This window comes from Vanessa tameamea, chromosome 13 (assembly GCF_037043105.1).
Source record: "Vanessa tameamea isolate UH-Manoa-2023 chromosome 13, ilVanTame1 primary haplotype, whole genome shotgun sequence".
Lineage (NCBI taxonomy): Eukaryota > Metazoa > Arthropoda > Insecta > Lepidoptera > Nymphalidae > Vanessa > Vanessa tameamea.
The window spans coordinates 5,495,428-5,512,800 of NC_087321.1; the positions used below are offsets into that span (position 1 = coordinate 5,495,428).

Genomic DNA, 17,373 nt, shown 5'->3' on the forward strand with positions numbered 1-17,373 from the left:
AATTTGTATTTAAAGAAAATTGGGGATGTTGTCTGACCTGGTGGCTGCTGTAAAGATTTCTTTTTCCAAATTAATTTTTTTCTTTTATCAGTAGTTACATTATTCGAAATTCGATTTCTTATAACTGGCATAGTGAAAGAACTTCTACTTTGGCGTGATGACGTCCTTGGCCCTGAAATGCTGGTTTGAGGATTTGTTAATTCTTCATTCACATTGTCGACGAGGGTAGTACCACAATTAGTAGAAGAAAATTGTGCATATCTGGTAGACGCAATATCATTTTTGAGTCACTATCTTTATTCATTTGGTTCAAGCTTTCTCTGATTCTCCCCACGTCATCATCACTTTCCGCACTCGAAAAGTCTTGACCGTCTTCACTCTCTGACGATATATCTAAATAACGCACAATCAACACGATAGACAATACCTTACGTGCCCATAATCTGCAATAAAATCCAACCGAAACAAAATGTTAGAAGTGAACTAATGCATGGTGTACCATATCTGGAACATTTAAATAAGTTGATATTTTAGAACATAAAACAGTAATATTTTAAAAAAATACCTTCGTTTCATATACACTATTTCCAATGTAATTTTTTTTCTGCTTCTATATATTCAAAAAACTATTTATTTTTTAAATATTTTTTTTACGTAAACCGCGAATTCGTGTCGTCCTTCAAATTTTGTACGAATCACAATATCAATCGATAGCTAATACCATTTGGTGACACTTGCCATTACTAAAGCGTTGCTAAGTTTTTAAAGATTATTTTGCCGGTTGACATATTACGCTAGGCGTCTTAAAACGAACAGTAGACTTAATTATTTTGATTATACCAGATATGGTACATTATGTAATGTAGGGTTAAGAGGTGTAGCAGGAAGGGTATTACATACTATACTTTATAGCAAAAATATAATCAATCTTTTACAATTTACATAATAACGTAATTATTGTAATTGCTTTATTAGGATTATTTTCTTTTGTATGCCAGTATTACTAGTAATTACCACCTCATTAAAATATGAATTTGACTGTAAAGTTCGTAAAGAAGTATGAAATAAAATATTTCAAAAAAAAAAACAAGAATAAGTGATGACAATGTGATTATCATACCACATGCCTTTTTTTAGGTTTCATAATGATCCTAGCGTCAAAGAAATATGGGTTGATGCAACGGGTAGTATTAACTGGATGCCATCTAAATTAAACACTATTTGTTCTGAACATTTTTTAGAAGACGATTTTCTCATATCTAATAAAGGATATAGATACACAAAACCTACAGCGTTTCCATCTATAAAAATCGTTAAGTTTTATAATCAAGTAAGTATTTTATTTATTACTTAAAAATAAGGATTAGAAATACGTAATGTTATACGATATTAATCCGGTTGTATACGATTACGATTAGCAGAATAAAAGCAGCAAAATTTAGTGAATATATATACACTGAACAGAAAATTTAAAGCAAGTTGTTTAAATTTGTAGTTATTTTTTGTTTAAATAATAATACTGTCTTTTCTGTTTCGTGCTCAAAACGGATTCAAAAAATTCTACTCTGTATTTTCTAAACCATTTTTTAACCCATTCGCGTAATTCTAAAAAAATACGATTTTGAATTGTATGAAATATAATATTATTAATATAAACTCACCAAATACCACGATATTGTTTTTAGGCTATTCGTATAATTTAAGAAAGCTAAGAAGGAATTTTATTTGGTTGTGTTTTTCTTAGAAAGAAGGGGCCTTGGCGGCGAGTTTTATTTTAATATAAAAGGATCCATCTCATATAGTCCCAACCAGTATATATGTATTATCTATGGTCCCAACTTACTCAGGAATAAATATATGTTTGTTGTACAAATAATTACTATAGATTAAGTTGAATGATAATGATTATCTGACGCGCATCAAAGATAACTGGTCGTTTTAGCTACCAAGTACATATTATTGTAAAATAAATTATAAAACCTTTTTTTCACAATTATTGAAAGTAATAATGATAATGGTTTCACTTATTTGCGTAGAAAGAAATTCTGAAAATCGTATCGAATTTCACAATTACATACTTTCATCGTTCTAAAATAAAATAAAATAAAGGAAAAATTACTATATAAATTATGATATGGTACCCTAATTCATATACGGGTACGCCACAGTTTATGTCACGATAAACGATCCCGTGGCGTACCTACACTTTATCGGAAAGAGTAGGTTTTTAGTGGGTAGCAATCATCCCCCACTTACGTATTTGATAATATATATATTAAAAAAGGTCTTCTTAGGGTTTAAAAAATAAATGTTTTCATTTTATAAATATAAATATTTAAAAAAATACATATCTTGTATTATGAAAACTTGTATCCTTACAATATTACTACCAAAACAATAGAATAATAATTATTATTATTTTATTATACAAAAACTGTTTCATAACTTTAATGGAACTGAATTGATACCTTTTATATCAATTTCATCATGTCTACAATGCTTTTACCAGTTACTTTTCAAAAATGATTAATCAATCACATAAAACATTATTAATACCTATTAAAACTTAAATACGGATAATTTCGGTAAAATATGTCGGCATAATTATACCTTCGGCATATTTTGTCGTCAATATCGTGACAGTAAGTCTGTTACGTTATGCCAGACAAGTTCTTTTTTTCTATTGGTCTGTAATCACATCTTGCTCATCTCCTATTGGTTGTATTTGAAAATTTTGAAATCAAGAACAAGGAATGTCGGCCATTACTAGAGGCTAGTGTGGTATTGTCGGCATTCCTTTTTTTTCACCATATAGCATTTGATGCTTGCTTTAGTTGTTCCGTTTTGCGTTCGTTCTACGAGGGTAATTTATAGAATAAAAAAAATATTATTTTGACATTGTTTTGGTAGGTAAGTGAAAAAGTGGTTATTACAAGTGAATAAAATAAATATATTAAAGTTATATTTTTTTTAAAATAATCATCGTAATTCATTGCAATCGCAGCATAATGAGAACGATGAAAGTCAATAAGCGTCGATTTGTGTTATGTGTCACTGAAGCTTGTGTTTTAAATTCTTAATATTATAAGCGTTATTAATAAAAAAATAAGCAATAATGTTTATGAAGAAGTTAATGACTAACTTATTTAAAGATTGAATTATTACGTGAAAAGTATTTAATTTGTGTTGGATGTGCCTAAAAAGTGAATATAGCATTTGGCGGGAATCTGCGTTTAATTTAGGTTATAAATAATAGATAGTTTAATTAAAATGATAATTGTATCACTCCTAGATTTCTTTTACAATGACGACTATGGAAGAAGGAGAATCTACTACGGAAGAAATACCGTCGGGAAATCCGGACGATTTAACAAAAAATCCTACAGCTCTAAAAGGTATATAGTTATTAATCAAATTATTTTTGAATATACATCAATTTTTCTTATGATTATTTAATTTTCTGTTCTATTACTTAGAGGCACATGAACAAATGGCTACCCTTGATGTTTTGGTATGTGGACAATGCCATTCAGCATTCCATTTTATTGAAGAGTTTAAAGATCACAAAAATACTAATAATTGCACTGGTAAATCGCCAGTACGGGACAGTGTAAGTGAAATTTTATTGTTTTCTTTCAATTCAGAATGATTAGATTAACTAATGTTAGTAGTTCATTATCAAACTTGTATTACTAATGTGGAAAAGTGAACAGCATATCAGTATAAACATTTTTATGTGTATATTTTAATTAAAACAATAATTTGATAATTTCAGAATTTTAACATATTTTCCAAGCTACTCTTACATTAGCACTTGCCGGAAATTAGCGGGTAGCCTGCATAACATAACACTAAACACTACTGAAAAATCTTATCAGTTGTTAAAATTATTAAACTATTTATATTGATTATCTTAAAATGTTATTAATATGTATACATAGCTGCAATATAAATATTGTGTAAGCTATTGTAATTTCAAAATATTAAAATAATTTCCTTGTAAATTAAGTAGAAATGTGTCTATGCTCATATGTATTGTATTGTCACCTGGCTCCTTTATATTTTTAATCATAATTTTAAAGAGATATTCATATATTAAATTTTTACTTGTAGAATGAAAGTAAATCACAAGTATGGGCTTTTCTGCTATGGAAGTGCTCATCAGTTCGAGATGGGTCTACTTCAAATGCTGACAACAGCTGGAAGTTGTATCAACAATGGTGCAGGATGCCAGAAGCTCAAAGAACGGCATGGATAACAGCTGGATCAAATGTACAATCTCTGTCGAAATTTGCGCATGCTAAAGTTGTAAGTATAGCAATTTAAAATAAATTATTAATACTGTTTGTATAATTGATGCCATATAAATAAATTTAATATTAATTAACAGAAAAGACATTTTATGCATCATTACAACTTTTTCTACACTATATGATCACAATAAAATATGAATAGTTAATTTATTCTCATAGATGGAATTGAAGGCTGAAGATCAGTTAGTTCCTGTGCAAACAGCAGCTCCTGAAGTGAAAAAACGTGGTAGACCCAGGAAAATCGTCAAAGTGGTTTGTATTTATTTTAAAAATATAATTAATGAAGAGAAACAAGAGATATGGTACAAGAACTGTAATTGTAAACTGTAAAGTATAGCACAAGAAACATTTTTAGTTATATGATAATATATTAAAACTATTTTGAATATAACTCTATTAATGGATAAGTTGAATTTATTTTATTTCTCAATATTGGTATGGACATTTGAATAACTATTTGTTTTATAACAATTATATATTCAAGCTGTGTCTATTTGATATGTCATAAAACTTTCAGGAGGATACCGAGGCTCAACCATCTGGGGAAGAGAGTGATGATGTTAAAGCAACTCCAGCCCAGAAAGCTCTCCTCAATAAGATGTCAATATCTAATGCTAATAGATCAAGAGTATGTTTATTTAATTAATACATTTTTAAGTTCTTAAATTTGTTTAAAACTAAATTAACAATTATAATATAACTAGTACAAAACAAATTGTATGTATGAATGAGATCTGTAAAGGTAACAAAATTATCAATAGCCAACTAGCACAGCAATGTTGTTTTGCTAAAATTGTACAAAAGCCAATATATTATATTGGATAATTATTCTTCTCGTTAGGAATTGTCGTCAGACTCGGTGCGAAACGCGCAGGAGCGCGTGCCGGCGGAGGAGCGCATCGCGCGGCGCTCGGAGCGCGAGGGCGGTGCGGGCGCGGAGGCGGGCGAGTACGTCGTCGAGAAGATACTCGCCAAACGCTTCAACCCGCGCCGCAAGCACTACGAGTACCTGCTCAAGTGGGAGGGATACCCTCAGTGAGTGAAATATGAATAGTGATCATTTTTATTATTTTAATAGACTCTAACAAAGACCATAGTATTTTTTTTTAATGATGATGAAACTCAAAATTACTTTTATTCTTAGTGAACAGAACACATGGGAGCCAGTAGAAAATATGGAAACCTGCAAGCATCTTCTGGAAGCATTTGAAAAACAACTAGCACGTCAAAAAGAATTGAAAGCATTACGAGCTCAGCAGCAACAGCAACAACATCCAGTACAGGTAAACTACTTCAATTAATTTGTTTTATAATACTAAACTTTTGAGTATTAAACCAACCAGCAGATTTACAGAACTTATCTTTTTGCAAAAAAGCACAAGATTGTAACACCTATCCCTATTATAAAACTAATTATGTCGAGTTCAAGGTCAACCAAAAATCTACTCCAATTATAAACACAACTGTCGAAAATTTCCATTTCTAGTAAGTGTTTGTGAAAGAAATTAGTCCATGTCTTGTTTACTAAAGAACTGACTTCCATCATTAACATTAAAAAAAATGGGAGATCAAATGAATGTATAATGTATGTTAGATACTTCAGAAACAGCAATAGCTTATTCAATTGGCCTTTTTTTGTTTTAAAATATAATATTCATATATTTCTTTGAGGTATGGTGCATTGTAGTAAAAAACTTCCAATATTTTTATTTAGAAACTAGTTTGTTATTCTTTACTTTTATCTAATATCTAAAGTTTAACTAATTAGTTGTTTAGTACATGAATCTTAAAAATTGCTGTTTCTATGAGTAGTTACTAGGTCGATTGTTTATTAGGTTAAGCAGTTAAGCACTCCAATACCACAGGTTGTCAAGCAGATGGTGAAGAAATCAGACAGTCCAGTGTTGACACCAACTGGGTAAGCAGAAAAATTAAATAGTAACTTCTTTTAAATTAATCCAAAAGAAAAAAACAGGTTTTTGTATTGGACAGCCCTTTTATTGAGGAAAGGGTAATATGGCGAACTAATATTATTTATCAAGGAAACCCACTTTGTTATTTTTTATGAACTCAATATGTGTATGCAACAGTTACATAAATAATCTATAATGCTAGTCAAATGGGACTGTGCTGGAAAACTGTATGCAGATGGTGCAGTAACTATCGCAATATCACTTGGCCTCCCGACCACGTGTCCAATTATAACGAGTGTCCGCGTTGGCTCGCAGACGCCTGCAGCGCTCGAGCAAGGCGCGCGCACTGGACCAGGTGAAGGCGTGGTGCGGCGCCGACGACGAGCCCGCCAGCAAACGCATCAAGCGCGAGATGTCCAGCGACGACGATTACTCCGACAGCGATTCCGTCAGAGGTATGCGCTTCCACTTCTTTTACTAAATTCTTTAAGCGAATATTTTCGTGAATTTGAAACTATAATTAATTGTAACAAATCACATATAGTCCATTAAAATGTTACATTGACTGAACATTTCCTAGAGGACGCGATTTTATTTGTGGGACATGTAGGGGGCGTCAATACAACCTTAACCCTTAGTTTGTGGGGTTGGCGCCCTTGTCCCCCGCCCGCCATCTTGAAAAAAAGGCGTGGACACATATTTTTAACTATATCTCCGAAATTGTAGGAATTGTAAAAATTTTTTTAGAAAATATGTTACTAGAAAACTAGAGATCATAAAAGTAAGGTAAACAAGATGTTTTGGCTGAGCTATCACGAGCATTGATGAACCTGGTCGACTTTGGAGTGCTGTAACATCGTTTAAAATTGACCAAAATGAAAAGATTTTTAAAGCAAATTTTTCAGAAAGACATGCTCTATAAATTCGTTCTGATCTAATTTTGTCCCAAATTAAAAAGAAAAAGTTATTAAGCAAAATAGAAAATTTTTGAGCAAATTTTCTCGCTTTTTTGCTTATAACTTTTTAAGTTTATGGTAAAAAGTCATATAAACATAATTGTAGCCACAACGATTTGCTACAAATTATGTATTCACAAATTTTCCATAAAATTAATAGTTTCGGAGATATAGTTAAAAATATGTGTCCACCCCTTTTTTCAAGATGGCGGGCGGGGGACAAGGGCGCCAACAGTTAAGGTTGTATTGACCCCCCCTACATGTCCCATAAATAAAATCGCGTCCTCTAGTAAATGTTCAGTTTGGCCCTAAAATTGTAACATTTCAATGGACTAATTGCTCTCGTCCATTTATGTGCTTCTATTGATATAAACAAGTTCGGAAAATAGGAGTACAATCCAAAACTAATTTAATTATTTCAATATAAGAAATGAAAAAAGATAAATTATATACCTCCATAAGATTGTTAATGATGGACAAAAAAGAACTACAGTTTTATTATATCCAACTATTATTTCGGTTTAGTTATTTTAAAATAAAACTTCAAATAACACATACACATACTTAAACTTATATAATAATATTCAAGTTTTGAGTGTTGGTCAAAATATGCAAAAGGTAATTTTTTATTTTGTATACATAATAAGAATAGATATTTGTTAGCAGCTATCAAAACTGATGTAATATCTGAAGGTATGTGGACGATATATACAATCAAGAATATAGACAATGATTTAGAGATAGTAGAGATTAGAAAATTAGAGATTATACAAACACTATTTTCTTTTTTCTTTTGTTAACAGAAAAGAAAATATTAAATGGGCAGTCTTCCCCAAAATCAAATATAGACCCCGAACTAGTGAAATCTTTAGGTCTCGGAGGCAAGGGTATGCCTAACATCAAAGGTGTCATTAAAGTTGACCCTAAACACATGCCAAACCTTAGTACTGGTAAGTAATAGCTAAATTGTCAAAGACCACAGTAACAGCTCTTCCCTTGTTTACTTTTATATAATGTTACACAAATTGATGATAATTTTTTTGCATTACCTAACTACAGTATTTTATACATATATATTTTTTTATATTTAAGGTGTGTACATAATGTCCAAGAGTTCCGGTATAATGAAAATTAATTCTCCTGGCAAGTTAGGACCTGGTTTGAATATAGATCAAGAGGTGATCAGAAAACAGATCATGGCTGCCAAACAGGTAGTGAAACGTAAATCTAGTAATATTCTTAAATAATTCGCTTAAAATTTGGGCTACCACTACATCCATAGAATTTGTAACTGAATGGCTGCATTGCCATGCCATTCTTAGCATGTGAATCATATACTGTTGTTTAAAATAGATTCCAATGGCTGAACATTGGAAGCGTAAAAATTTAATCAATTAATAACTACCTACCTTAACTCTATATGACATCATTGGTCAATTATCTAAATAATATATTGTGAATTCGAGAAAAAATTATGATTTTAAAGTCAGTGAAATTGTTATGCATATATGAATTAATTATAATGTATATAAGTAGTTAAGTGGTATACAGTTGTACCTTATAAATTAAGATATTTTAATCAAGATCAAATCACATGAAACGTGTTCGTAAATCTACAGTTTATTTGTTTAATCCTTTTCATTTGATTTATAAAATATACAGGGCTTAATATCGAATATGTCACTTAAACACAGTTACATGTGTCATTTTTTTTTTTGTAGAAAAAAATGGAGGAGAAGAAGTCTTCACCAGCAAACACACCTGTATCATCACAGGTATCTATTTTATAACTTTAAATCCTTAACAACCCCTTAAAAGTAACATAACTGACCATACTTCTATCATACTTATTTTCACTCAAAAAGTGTTAAATATTTTCACACGATTAAAAACAGATAAAAAAGACATATAGTGCTGGAGGACAACAGGTGACAGAAAAGACTATTATAACTCCTTCGGGACAGAAGATTATCCAACGTACAATACAGCGACCATACGGCGCATCAGAGGGAAAGTCGCCGGTCACAATCCTTAATAAGAAGCTTGCACAGGTGACATTTTCTTTATTAGTTTTAATTGGAATATACTATATAAATAATAAAAATCTAGCTAGAGAATTTAGCTTTATTATGATAAGCTTATAAAGTAATAGACGGAATTCATTTTTCTCATAGATGTATTTACTAGATGTTATAGTAGAAACTATAAGAGTTGAAACACTAGAATTTGTGTTAGAATTATCTCCGAATCTTATCAGTTTAGCAGGACTTTACTCAACATTAGACCGTTATTCTTACTAAAGAGTGTGAGACAATTTTTAAATAAATTAATAGTTCATATTATAGTCGGTGAAATGTTAATTTTATTTCAGGGTGACAGTCTACTGCGCGGCTCCGGCGGCTCGACGCGAGGCCGCGGCCGCGGGCGCGGGTACTCGGTGTCCACGGCCGCCGGGAACATCGTGCGCATACGGGAAAAACCCATCACCATTGAGTTTGATAAGGTAAACCAGATAACTAGGATGTAAGTGATCGAAGTTAGTAAGGATTTATAATTTGTTGGTGGAATGATATTGCAGCAAACCCATTCAATATGTAGTTCATACATGCTAATCAGTGAAATATAAAATATATTAGGAGCAGTTAGAGGTTATAATGTACAGATTTGGAAATATCATTGTTATAGCAGTTAAACAGTCATATTTTATGCTCCAGTGGGAAGCTTCTTCAGAGTCTTCCGACGGCATAGAGGATCCCTTCCCGCGCGATCTCGGCCCTCTTCCCTCGCCCAGTCCGGAAAGGGAGTTGTCCTTGTGCCCGGTGACCGGTCGGAGACTAGCGCGCGCCGAGGGAGAGCCCACACCGCCGCCCACGCCGCCACCACAGCCGCCGGCCACTCCGCCTCCGGAGACACACCACGCTACCATGCTCATGAAGGTATAGACATTAATGTAGTTTGTAGACCTTGATGGCGACATACTCTTTTTAATATGATGCATAGCCTAATTTTTATTAATTCAATATATCATTTAGCATCCTCACATAATAGGCTATTTGACTGGTTTTTAAAGTGCATTTTATATTATTTAGTAGAGGTTAAGGAACAAATGATATTTGCTGAAAAATAACAAAATAAAAATTCCATATTTAAATAGTGCGCGAAAACGCTACTTTGACAATATGGCGCTGCAATGGGGTCGGTGACATCACTTGCCTGTATTATAATCTGTGGCAGATATAATCCACATACAGTAGACAAACGAGGTTAATAAGCAAGTGACGTAATCATAAGCCCGACCAATCGGGAGCATTTTGTGTCACATGACAAACGTTTAAAAAAATGCATTTTTTGTTATGGATTTTTGAATAAATTAATTATTATTTTCAACTTTTGTTGATAAATAACCATTTTTAAACTCATAATTTATTCTGATTACAATAATTGACACTTTATTTTTCGCATTGTCAAATAGCCTATTGTTTTTTATGTACAAATATTTGGACATTTTACAGTTCTGATAATAGTATGTAAATAAAAATCGTGAGCACTTTAGTCACTATTTAAATGTTTTATTCCTAAAGAGTAAATTATGTTCAACAGGTTGAAATGTCACCAGGAGGCACAACAGGAATGTTAGTACAGGGTGATGGAGCACAACCATCTTTACCAGTTTTAACTGATGAAGATGGTGTAAGTATAATTATGCAGAGCATATTGTTATTATAATGCTTTAAACATAAACCATAACTTGTATCAAATACTAAAATAAATCTCAATGACAGACGGAGGTAAAGGTGGAAGCCAGTGCAGTTAAGCAATTGTTAGAAGAAGGTGTCGGAGTGGACGATGGCGAAGAGGTGGGCTTGCTACACGCAGGACATCCACCCATCATGATAAGAGGAGAAGACGGCGTGTTGTATCAAGTTAGTAATAAAAATAATTATATACTTTTTCTTCTTTTATCTTTAAAGGACTTGCATAAATACAGTTTTAGACTACAGTAATAAAACAAGGAGTTAAAACGTAATATGAAATGGTTTGAAAGTAAGCAAGCCTCAAAAGTTATGATAGTTTTCACATCCATAATTGCATTATGCAAATTGCTTGAAGGACATGAAAAATTCAAATTGATCACATATGTTGAAAACATATAATAATCTAAGTATAAATTAACATAAGTAAAGATTCAGATTATGTGCAAGGGGAGGTATATTTTGTGGCATATATTATGTTTGAAAATAAGTAACAAAATATGGTAAAACAGGTGGCAGGGGAAAATGAAGCTGGTCAGACACTGTTAGTGGCAGCGGAAGGCGTAGAAGGTTCCGTAGAGGGTGTTGAAGGCACCGTCGAAGGCGAAGGAGAGGGTGTGATGTATGTCACGAGAGAAGATGGACAGGTAAATTTAATAGGTTTTTCTAAATTCTTCAAGAATAAAGTTAAATTTTGATTTTATCGAAAATAATTATAACGCAATTTTTTTGATTTTTTTGATTACAGACCTTATTAGTAGCTGCTCAAGGAGTAGAAGGTTCTGTGCAAGGAGTAGAGGATGCAGTAGAAGGGGAAGGTGAAGGCGTAACTTATGTTACGAGGGAAGATGGACAGGTAATTATTTCGAAATGTCGTTTTAGTGTCTTATGACATATATCTGTAATTAATAGTTGGAACTAACAACCAAAGGTTTATTTTGACTTTGAAAAAAAAAAAAAGAGCTAAATACAATGATTACGTACAACAGGACGTCTTGGCGATCGACCCGACGCAGCTCGCGCAATTAATGCCGGGCGGCGAGGCGGGCGCGCTGCAGCAGGTGGCCGTGCAGGTGGAGGGCGAGCCCGGAGAGGATGCCACGCAGGTCATCGCGCAGCTCGTGCAGGCGGACCTGCCCTCACCCGGTGAGCAACCATATACGATATAATTCATAATATTCAACTTTGTATATGATACGATTTTCCTGTTGATAAGTAGTCTTCTATTCTTCTGTATAATAGGATTATATTCTGTATAAAAATTCTCACAATGTTTACTATTTAAATGTATAAAAGTATTGCTACTTATATTTTTATAAAATGAATTAATACATATATTGGAAAGGTAATGTACTACTTAGCATTAACAAATTTGCTGCCAATTTTCAGGCGGTACGAGACGTGTAGTACTTTTATTACCAGATGGTAGTTTCACCATGACGGAACTGGACAAAGAACAATATGAATCAATAACAGAAGCAAGTAAACAACAGGAATGAGAATTACATGAATTGTAAATGTGACTGATTTGTTATATTTCTGAAGGACACTTTGAAAGGAAAGAATGTAGAACCAATACACAAATAAACTATTTGCTAAGTTATTTAAGGAAAAAATTCTTAAAAATATCTGGAAATATCTTCTTTATTAATGTACAATATGTATGTGCCTCAGGGTTATTGTTAAAGGCGCGATATCGGGATGATATGTCACTCATTGTGATAAGATGAATTACATTTTAACTGGCACTTGACACAGAACCGAGACAATTGACAAAATTTCGTGCAACTGTATAGGCACTAATGAAATTATAATATCACAGAGCTAACAATAACCCTCTGTCATAAGCATGTAACGTAAGTGGTTAATTGTATCACGAATTCACGATTGTCAATATACACAGATAATTTAAATATAGAAGCTATGTAAAATATTAAGTATAATTGTGGACTTTAATGGTATATTTCTAGACTAGAATAATAATAAATACATATATATAGAGTTAAAGAACTGTGATGGTTTAGTGGCTTAGAGCATGCGGACCTTCATCCAGACTTTGCAATTTCAATCTTTTCAATATTATATCCGCCAAAATATAAATATGTTTTAGATGTAAAAACTTAATATTTTTTCAACTAATGTAAGTCTAAACTTATTTCATTTCAACTATTTCAAACAAGTGCTACAACTTCACATTATTTAAGTATTAAATGACTATCAAATCCTTTCTGGGCAATTTCTTTTAAAAATTAACCAATAAATATAAAAGGAAATATTATTATTCAAAAATATCTGAAGTATAATGAATTGATATTAAAATTACAGTGAAAAGTTTTGAACCATGACAGATAATGGCCGAAGAAAAATGTAATGGCGAATAATGCTTTTTCTGCTTTTAACCTGTATCTGTTGTGGTTTAAAATTTGATCACGCATTTTTAGTTTAAATAGAAGAAAATATTTGAGAGTATAATAATGCTTGGAAGTTTAAATTGCTCAAGATGTTGGTAGCGATCTTATCGACATAATTCATGGCGAGAAACCAATCTGTTTTAATGACAATTACAAAAGAATAGGTATTTATTTTTTATGCTAGAAAGATACAAAATTAGTTGTCAAACAATTTTATAAATTTCATCAGAGCTATCGAATATAGCAAACGTCACCATATCGTTTGAACAGGAATATAATTTAAAATATAAAATCTTTTTTAACAAACATATTTTTAAAGATTTTTACACATTAGTAATCGATGCTTAACAAAAGAGGTGCTAAGTGCTAGAGAAATATCCTTTAACTGGATGTGCGCATATACTGCTAAAAAAATAATGAAAATGAATATCTTTGCTCTGAGTTAAAATCTCATAAATCAAATAACTTGTGCTTTTTTTGAGAAGTAAATATGTTTATTTAATTACAATTAACTTCGCTGTCCTGGTTAGTAGCCGATAACATCAGAAAAACGTAAATAATAAGTCTGCTTTGTCGCATCTCTTATTTCGGTGTATACTTTATTAATTTTTCAACCGACAGCTTTTTCATTTACTAAAATGATTTAGTGTTACTACTTAAACATCAAAATTATATGAGTAAATGTAAAAATTAAGTGGCTGAAAAATTGCAATCGTTGATAAATCAAGGCAGCTTGATAACCAATAGATCAAATTAAAATTTTAATGCATATAAAAAAATTTACTTTCTTCATGTCCAATAACACACACATTGAAACGAAAATTTTAGAACCAGTACCATTAAACTTGTTTTAATAATGTAAATATTATAAAATATTCTCATAGCATACCATTAAATTGGAGTTATTTTATTGTATTGTATTATATTAAGAGAAAAAAATGATGTTTTTTTTTCTAAACTTAAACATGTTAAAATACTTTCACTAGAACATGCCTAATTTATATTTAAAACTATTTTATAGGAATGATTTTTAATAAATTTAATTTACAATTGAATTGTTTTATTGAATCAAGTTGTGGCGTCTCGCCACATTCATTGTTTTAATAAATATATATTATTTAAATAATATTTGAAGTTACAACTTTTGAAACTGTTTATCTTTTATGTTAAATTAAAGTGAAACTATGTGAAACCCTTTAACAGCCAACTTTTAATATATTTTCGATTACTAAAGAACTTTTATGGCAGTAGATACGTATTTTTAGTGAATTATACGAAATATATAGGCCTTCTCAGTGCAAGATACATCTAACCATACTCGTGATTATACTTGAAAACAGGGGTTGCAAATGTTTGCCCATTCAGTGCAGAACGAGGCCTTTGTTTCCGGTGTGGCGCCGATAGACAAATAATCGGAATGAACCGGGAAGCTGAGCGGTGTGGGGTAGACGCCACCAAGCCGTTCAGGCAATCGATGGGGTCGAGAGAGTGCAACCCTCCCATCTCGTAGGGTCTTAAGCATCCAGACCACCAGAACATTGTACGGCTCCAGGCCGAGGTGGAAGCTGCATTTTTGATATGAGCGTATAATTCGGCTTCCTTCAGACGAATGTCAACCAATGCGCCGGGGCTCAGAACCTACTGGTGGCCTACATGTCCAGGTACCTACAATTAATTGAATGTATACAATTACATTACGTAAATAGGAACATGGAACAGCCTAAAGTTAGTTACAATATAGAGATAAAAAATAAAAAAGATTTTAATTTAATAAAAGGCATAGAATTCATTCTAAATTTCAGTGCCTTAACGTTTAATATATTATAAGTTTATATGATGATAACAGAAACAAATAGGTGGGTTAATAAAGCCAATTTGATTGTATAGCATTAATTTTTAGCTATTTTTGAAATATTTGTATAAACTTTTAAGGAATAGTAAGGGATTACAAAGAAGAAACAATAGGTTTGCACGAAAAAGGCACATTAATAAGACATTTTAGTTAAGATAAAGATATAAGAATGGATATGATATTTAAGTTTCTGAAAAAGAGACTCAATTACTGGAAATTATTTTATAAAAATAAATGGATATTATGAATAAAGTAAGCGACGATGTATTGAAACTAATAACTGGTGTCATAAAGAACATAATTTAAAAAAAACGTTTTTCTTCATATAGTTAGTAAATTCAACGTTGTATAAAACTTCCTCCTCATTTTATTTGCAATAACTTTTTTTGTAATAAACCGTAACGATAAGATACTTCGTTGAACTGAACAATAATAACAAAATAATCATTAAACAAAGATAAACAAATAAAATCTTGAGTGTCAGTCTCAAGTGTTGGATACCCTCAATACTGTGCCCCACGCATATCATTAGAGTATGTACTCGATCAAATTGCACTGGAAAACAGCGCCGACTGTTTGTTCAGTCCGAATCGCTAGGTAACTATCTAGGTTAATGCTGGCCCTGACTCCAACCTCACCTGCAGCCTCTTTACAGTAACCAATTCCGCTATAATTCCAGCTAATATTTGGAAAACTGGTAACAATGTTTTAGAAATATATTTTAAGTTAAGTTAATTGGAATGTTAAAATTGAAAGAGTTTAGTGTTTGTGTATCTCTTAATTAACTTTACTTAAACATAATATTAAAAAACGCGCTAACATCATCGAGAACAACATAATTATATTAATTGTCATCAGACGTATGATTTTAGACGGCCTAGACTCCAGGATGTATATATTAAGGTGATTTTAAAATATATACGACTAATAATTATTCCAGGCAACTTTAAGAATTATAAGTTTTAAAACATTTCAATTCGATTTAACCTCCGTCGCAACATAAGCAAAATGCGGAGTAACATTGTAAAACATTTTTTCATCTGTTTAGTTTGTTTACTCAGTCCTAATTATGGTCAAGTCGTAAATATTGGACGTAGTTGGAAAGGATAGTAAAAATACAGTTTAAAGATGAAATACAGAAAGTTAATATGAAACTTTTAGACCCACGAAAAAAGTGTACTATTATTCGAACCACAAGAGGAATAAAGACAAATAAACTACTTTAGAATTGAATTGACGCAATGGTGTAATTCTTGAATAACACTTGACAATGTTAACATCAGAACTTTAGAAATAAAAATAAAGTGGTATTATCAGTAGTTTAGTGTATATTACAGCGGAGCTTTTAACAAATCCCATGGAAAATTTAATGTGTATATATATAGGGTTTGTTTATCTTTACTCTTTCTTTAATTAGAATTGGTTATAAATATTTACTTATAACATTTATTTATTTAATTATTACATATAACATGATTATAATTGGGCTTGTAAAGCTGAAATTTAATTTTACATTTGTAAATAATATAGACATCAACTAAACTACAATGTTATTAAAGACCTCTTTTATACTAATAACGTACAAAGTAGTGTTGCATATCGATAGTCCACTATCGATAGACTATCGATAGTTAAGGTGTAAGCGATACTATCGATCGTTTTGTCACGTGTCAATACTATCGATAGCTTCCCAAGAACAATACTATTGCTACTATCGATAGTATCGATAGTTTTAGACTATCGATAGCCAGCGATTTTTTTATAGTATTAGTTTATCACTATCGATAGTATTGCTCACGGAGAGCTATCGATAGTATCGATAGTATTGATCAATACGATACTATTGATATCCTGAATAGTTTTCGAGGTCAACTATCGATAGTCAAACTATCGATAGTTCTGCAACGCTGGTACAAAGCTTCGAGACTAAAGCTAAAGCCTTATGTCAAATTTGACAGCTCACAATATACTCTGTTTGTCATAATTTATTAATGTGAAAGTGATTAGTGAACCAAATCAATTCAAAAGTGAACAGTGAAGAGGAAGACGCATATTAACAAAAAGTAAAAAAAGGGAGGCTAATGCTAGCGGGAAAACATTTTTAAGTTTGATGTAAATTGTTATATCATTATTAATCTGTGGACAGTGGATTGTGGCTAAATTATACGTAAACAAT

General features: G+C 31.7%; 1 protein-coding gene across 4 annotated transcripts; it reads left to right on the top strand.

The window, feature by feature from the left end:
* The first annotated feature begins 2,776 nt into the window (after nt 1-2,776).
* On the top strand, nt 2,777-12,659 carry LOC113397987 (uncharacterized). 4 transcript variants are annotated; one of them, XM_026636533.2, is made up of 22 exons: nt 2,777-2,910; nt 3,293-3,395; nt 3,477-3,610; nt 4,114-4,308; nt 4,473-4,565; nt 4,831-4,941; nt 5,155-5,348; nt 5,458-5,596; nt 6,149-6,231; nt 6,542-6,681; nt 7,986-8,132; nt 8,275-8,393; nt 8,904-8,957; nt 9,078-9,233; nt 9,554-9,685; nt 9,897-10,118; nt 10,783-10,872; nt 10,965-11,105; nt 11,447-11,581; nt 11,683-11,790; nt 11,924-12,080; nt 12,324-12,659. In XM_026636533.2, the coding sequence occupies exons 2-22, from the start codon at nt 3,305-3,307 to the stop codon at nt 12,431-12,433; spliced, it is 2,751 nt and encodes a 916-aa protein (XP_026492318.1). In that variant the 5' UTR covers nt 2,777-2,910; nt 3,293-3,304; the 3' UTR covers nt 12,434-12,659. The 4 variants fall into 4 exon arrangements, with proteins under 4 accessions (XP_026492318.1, XP_026492319.1, XP_026492321.1 ...); XM_026636534.2 differs by having other exon boundaries at nt 6,179-6,231; XM_064216630.1 differs by lacking the exon at nt 2,777-2,910 and adding an exon at nt 2,955-3,203.
* Nucleotides 12,660-17,373: the final 4,714 nt, after the last annotated feature.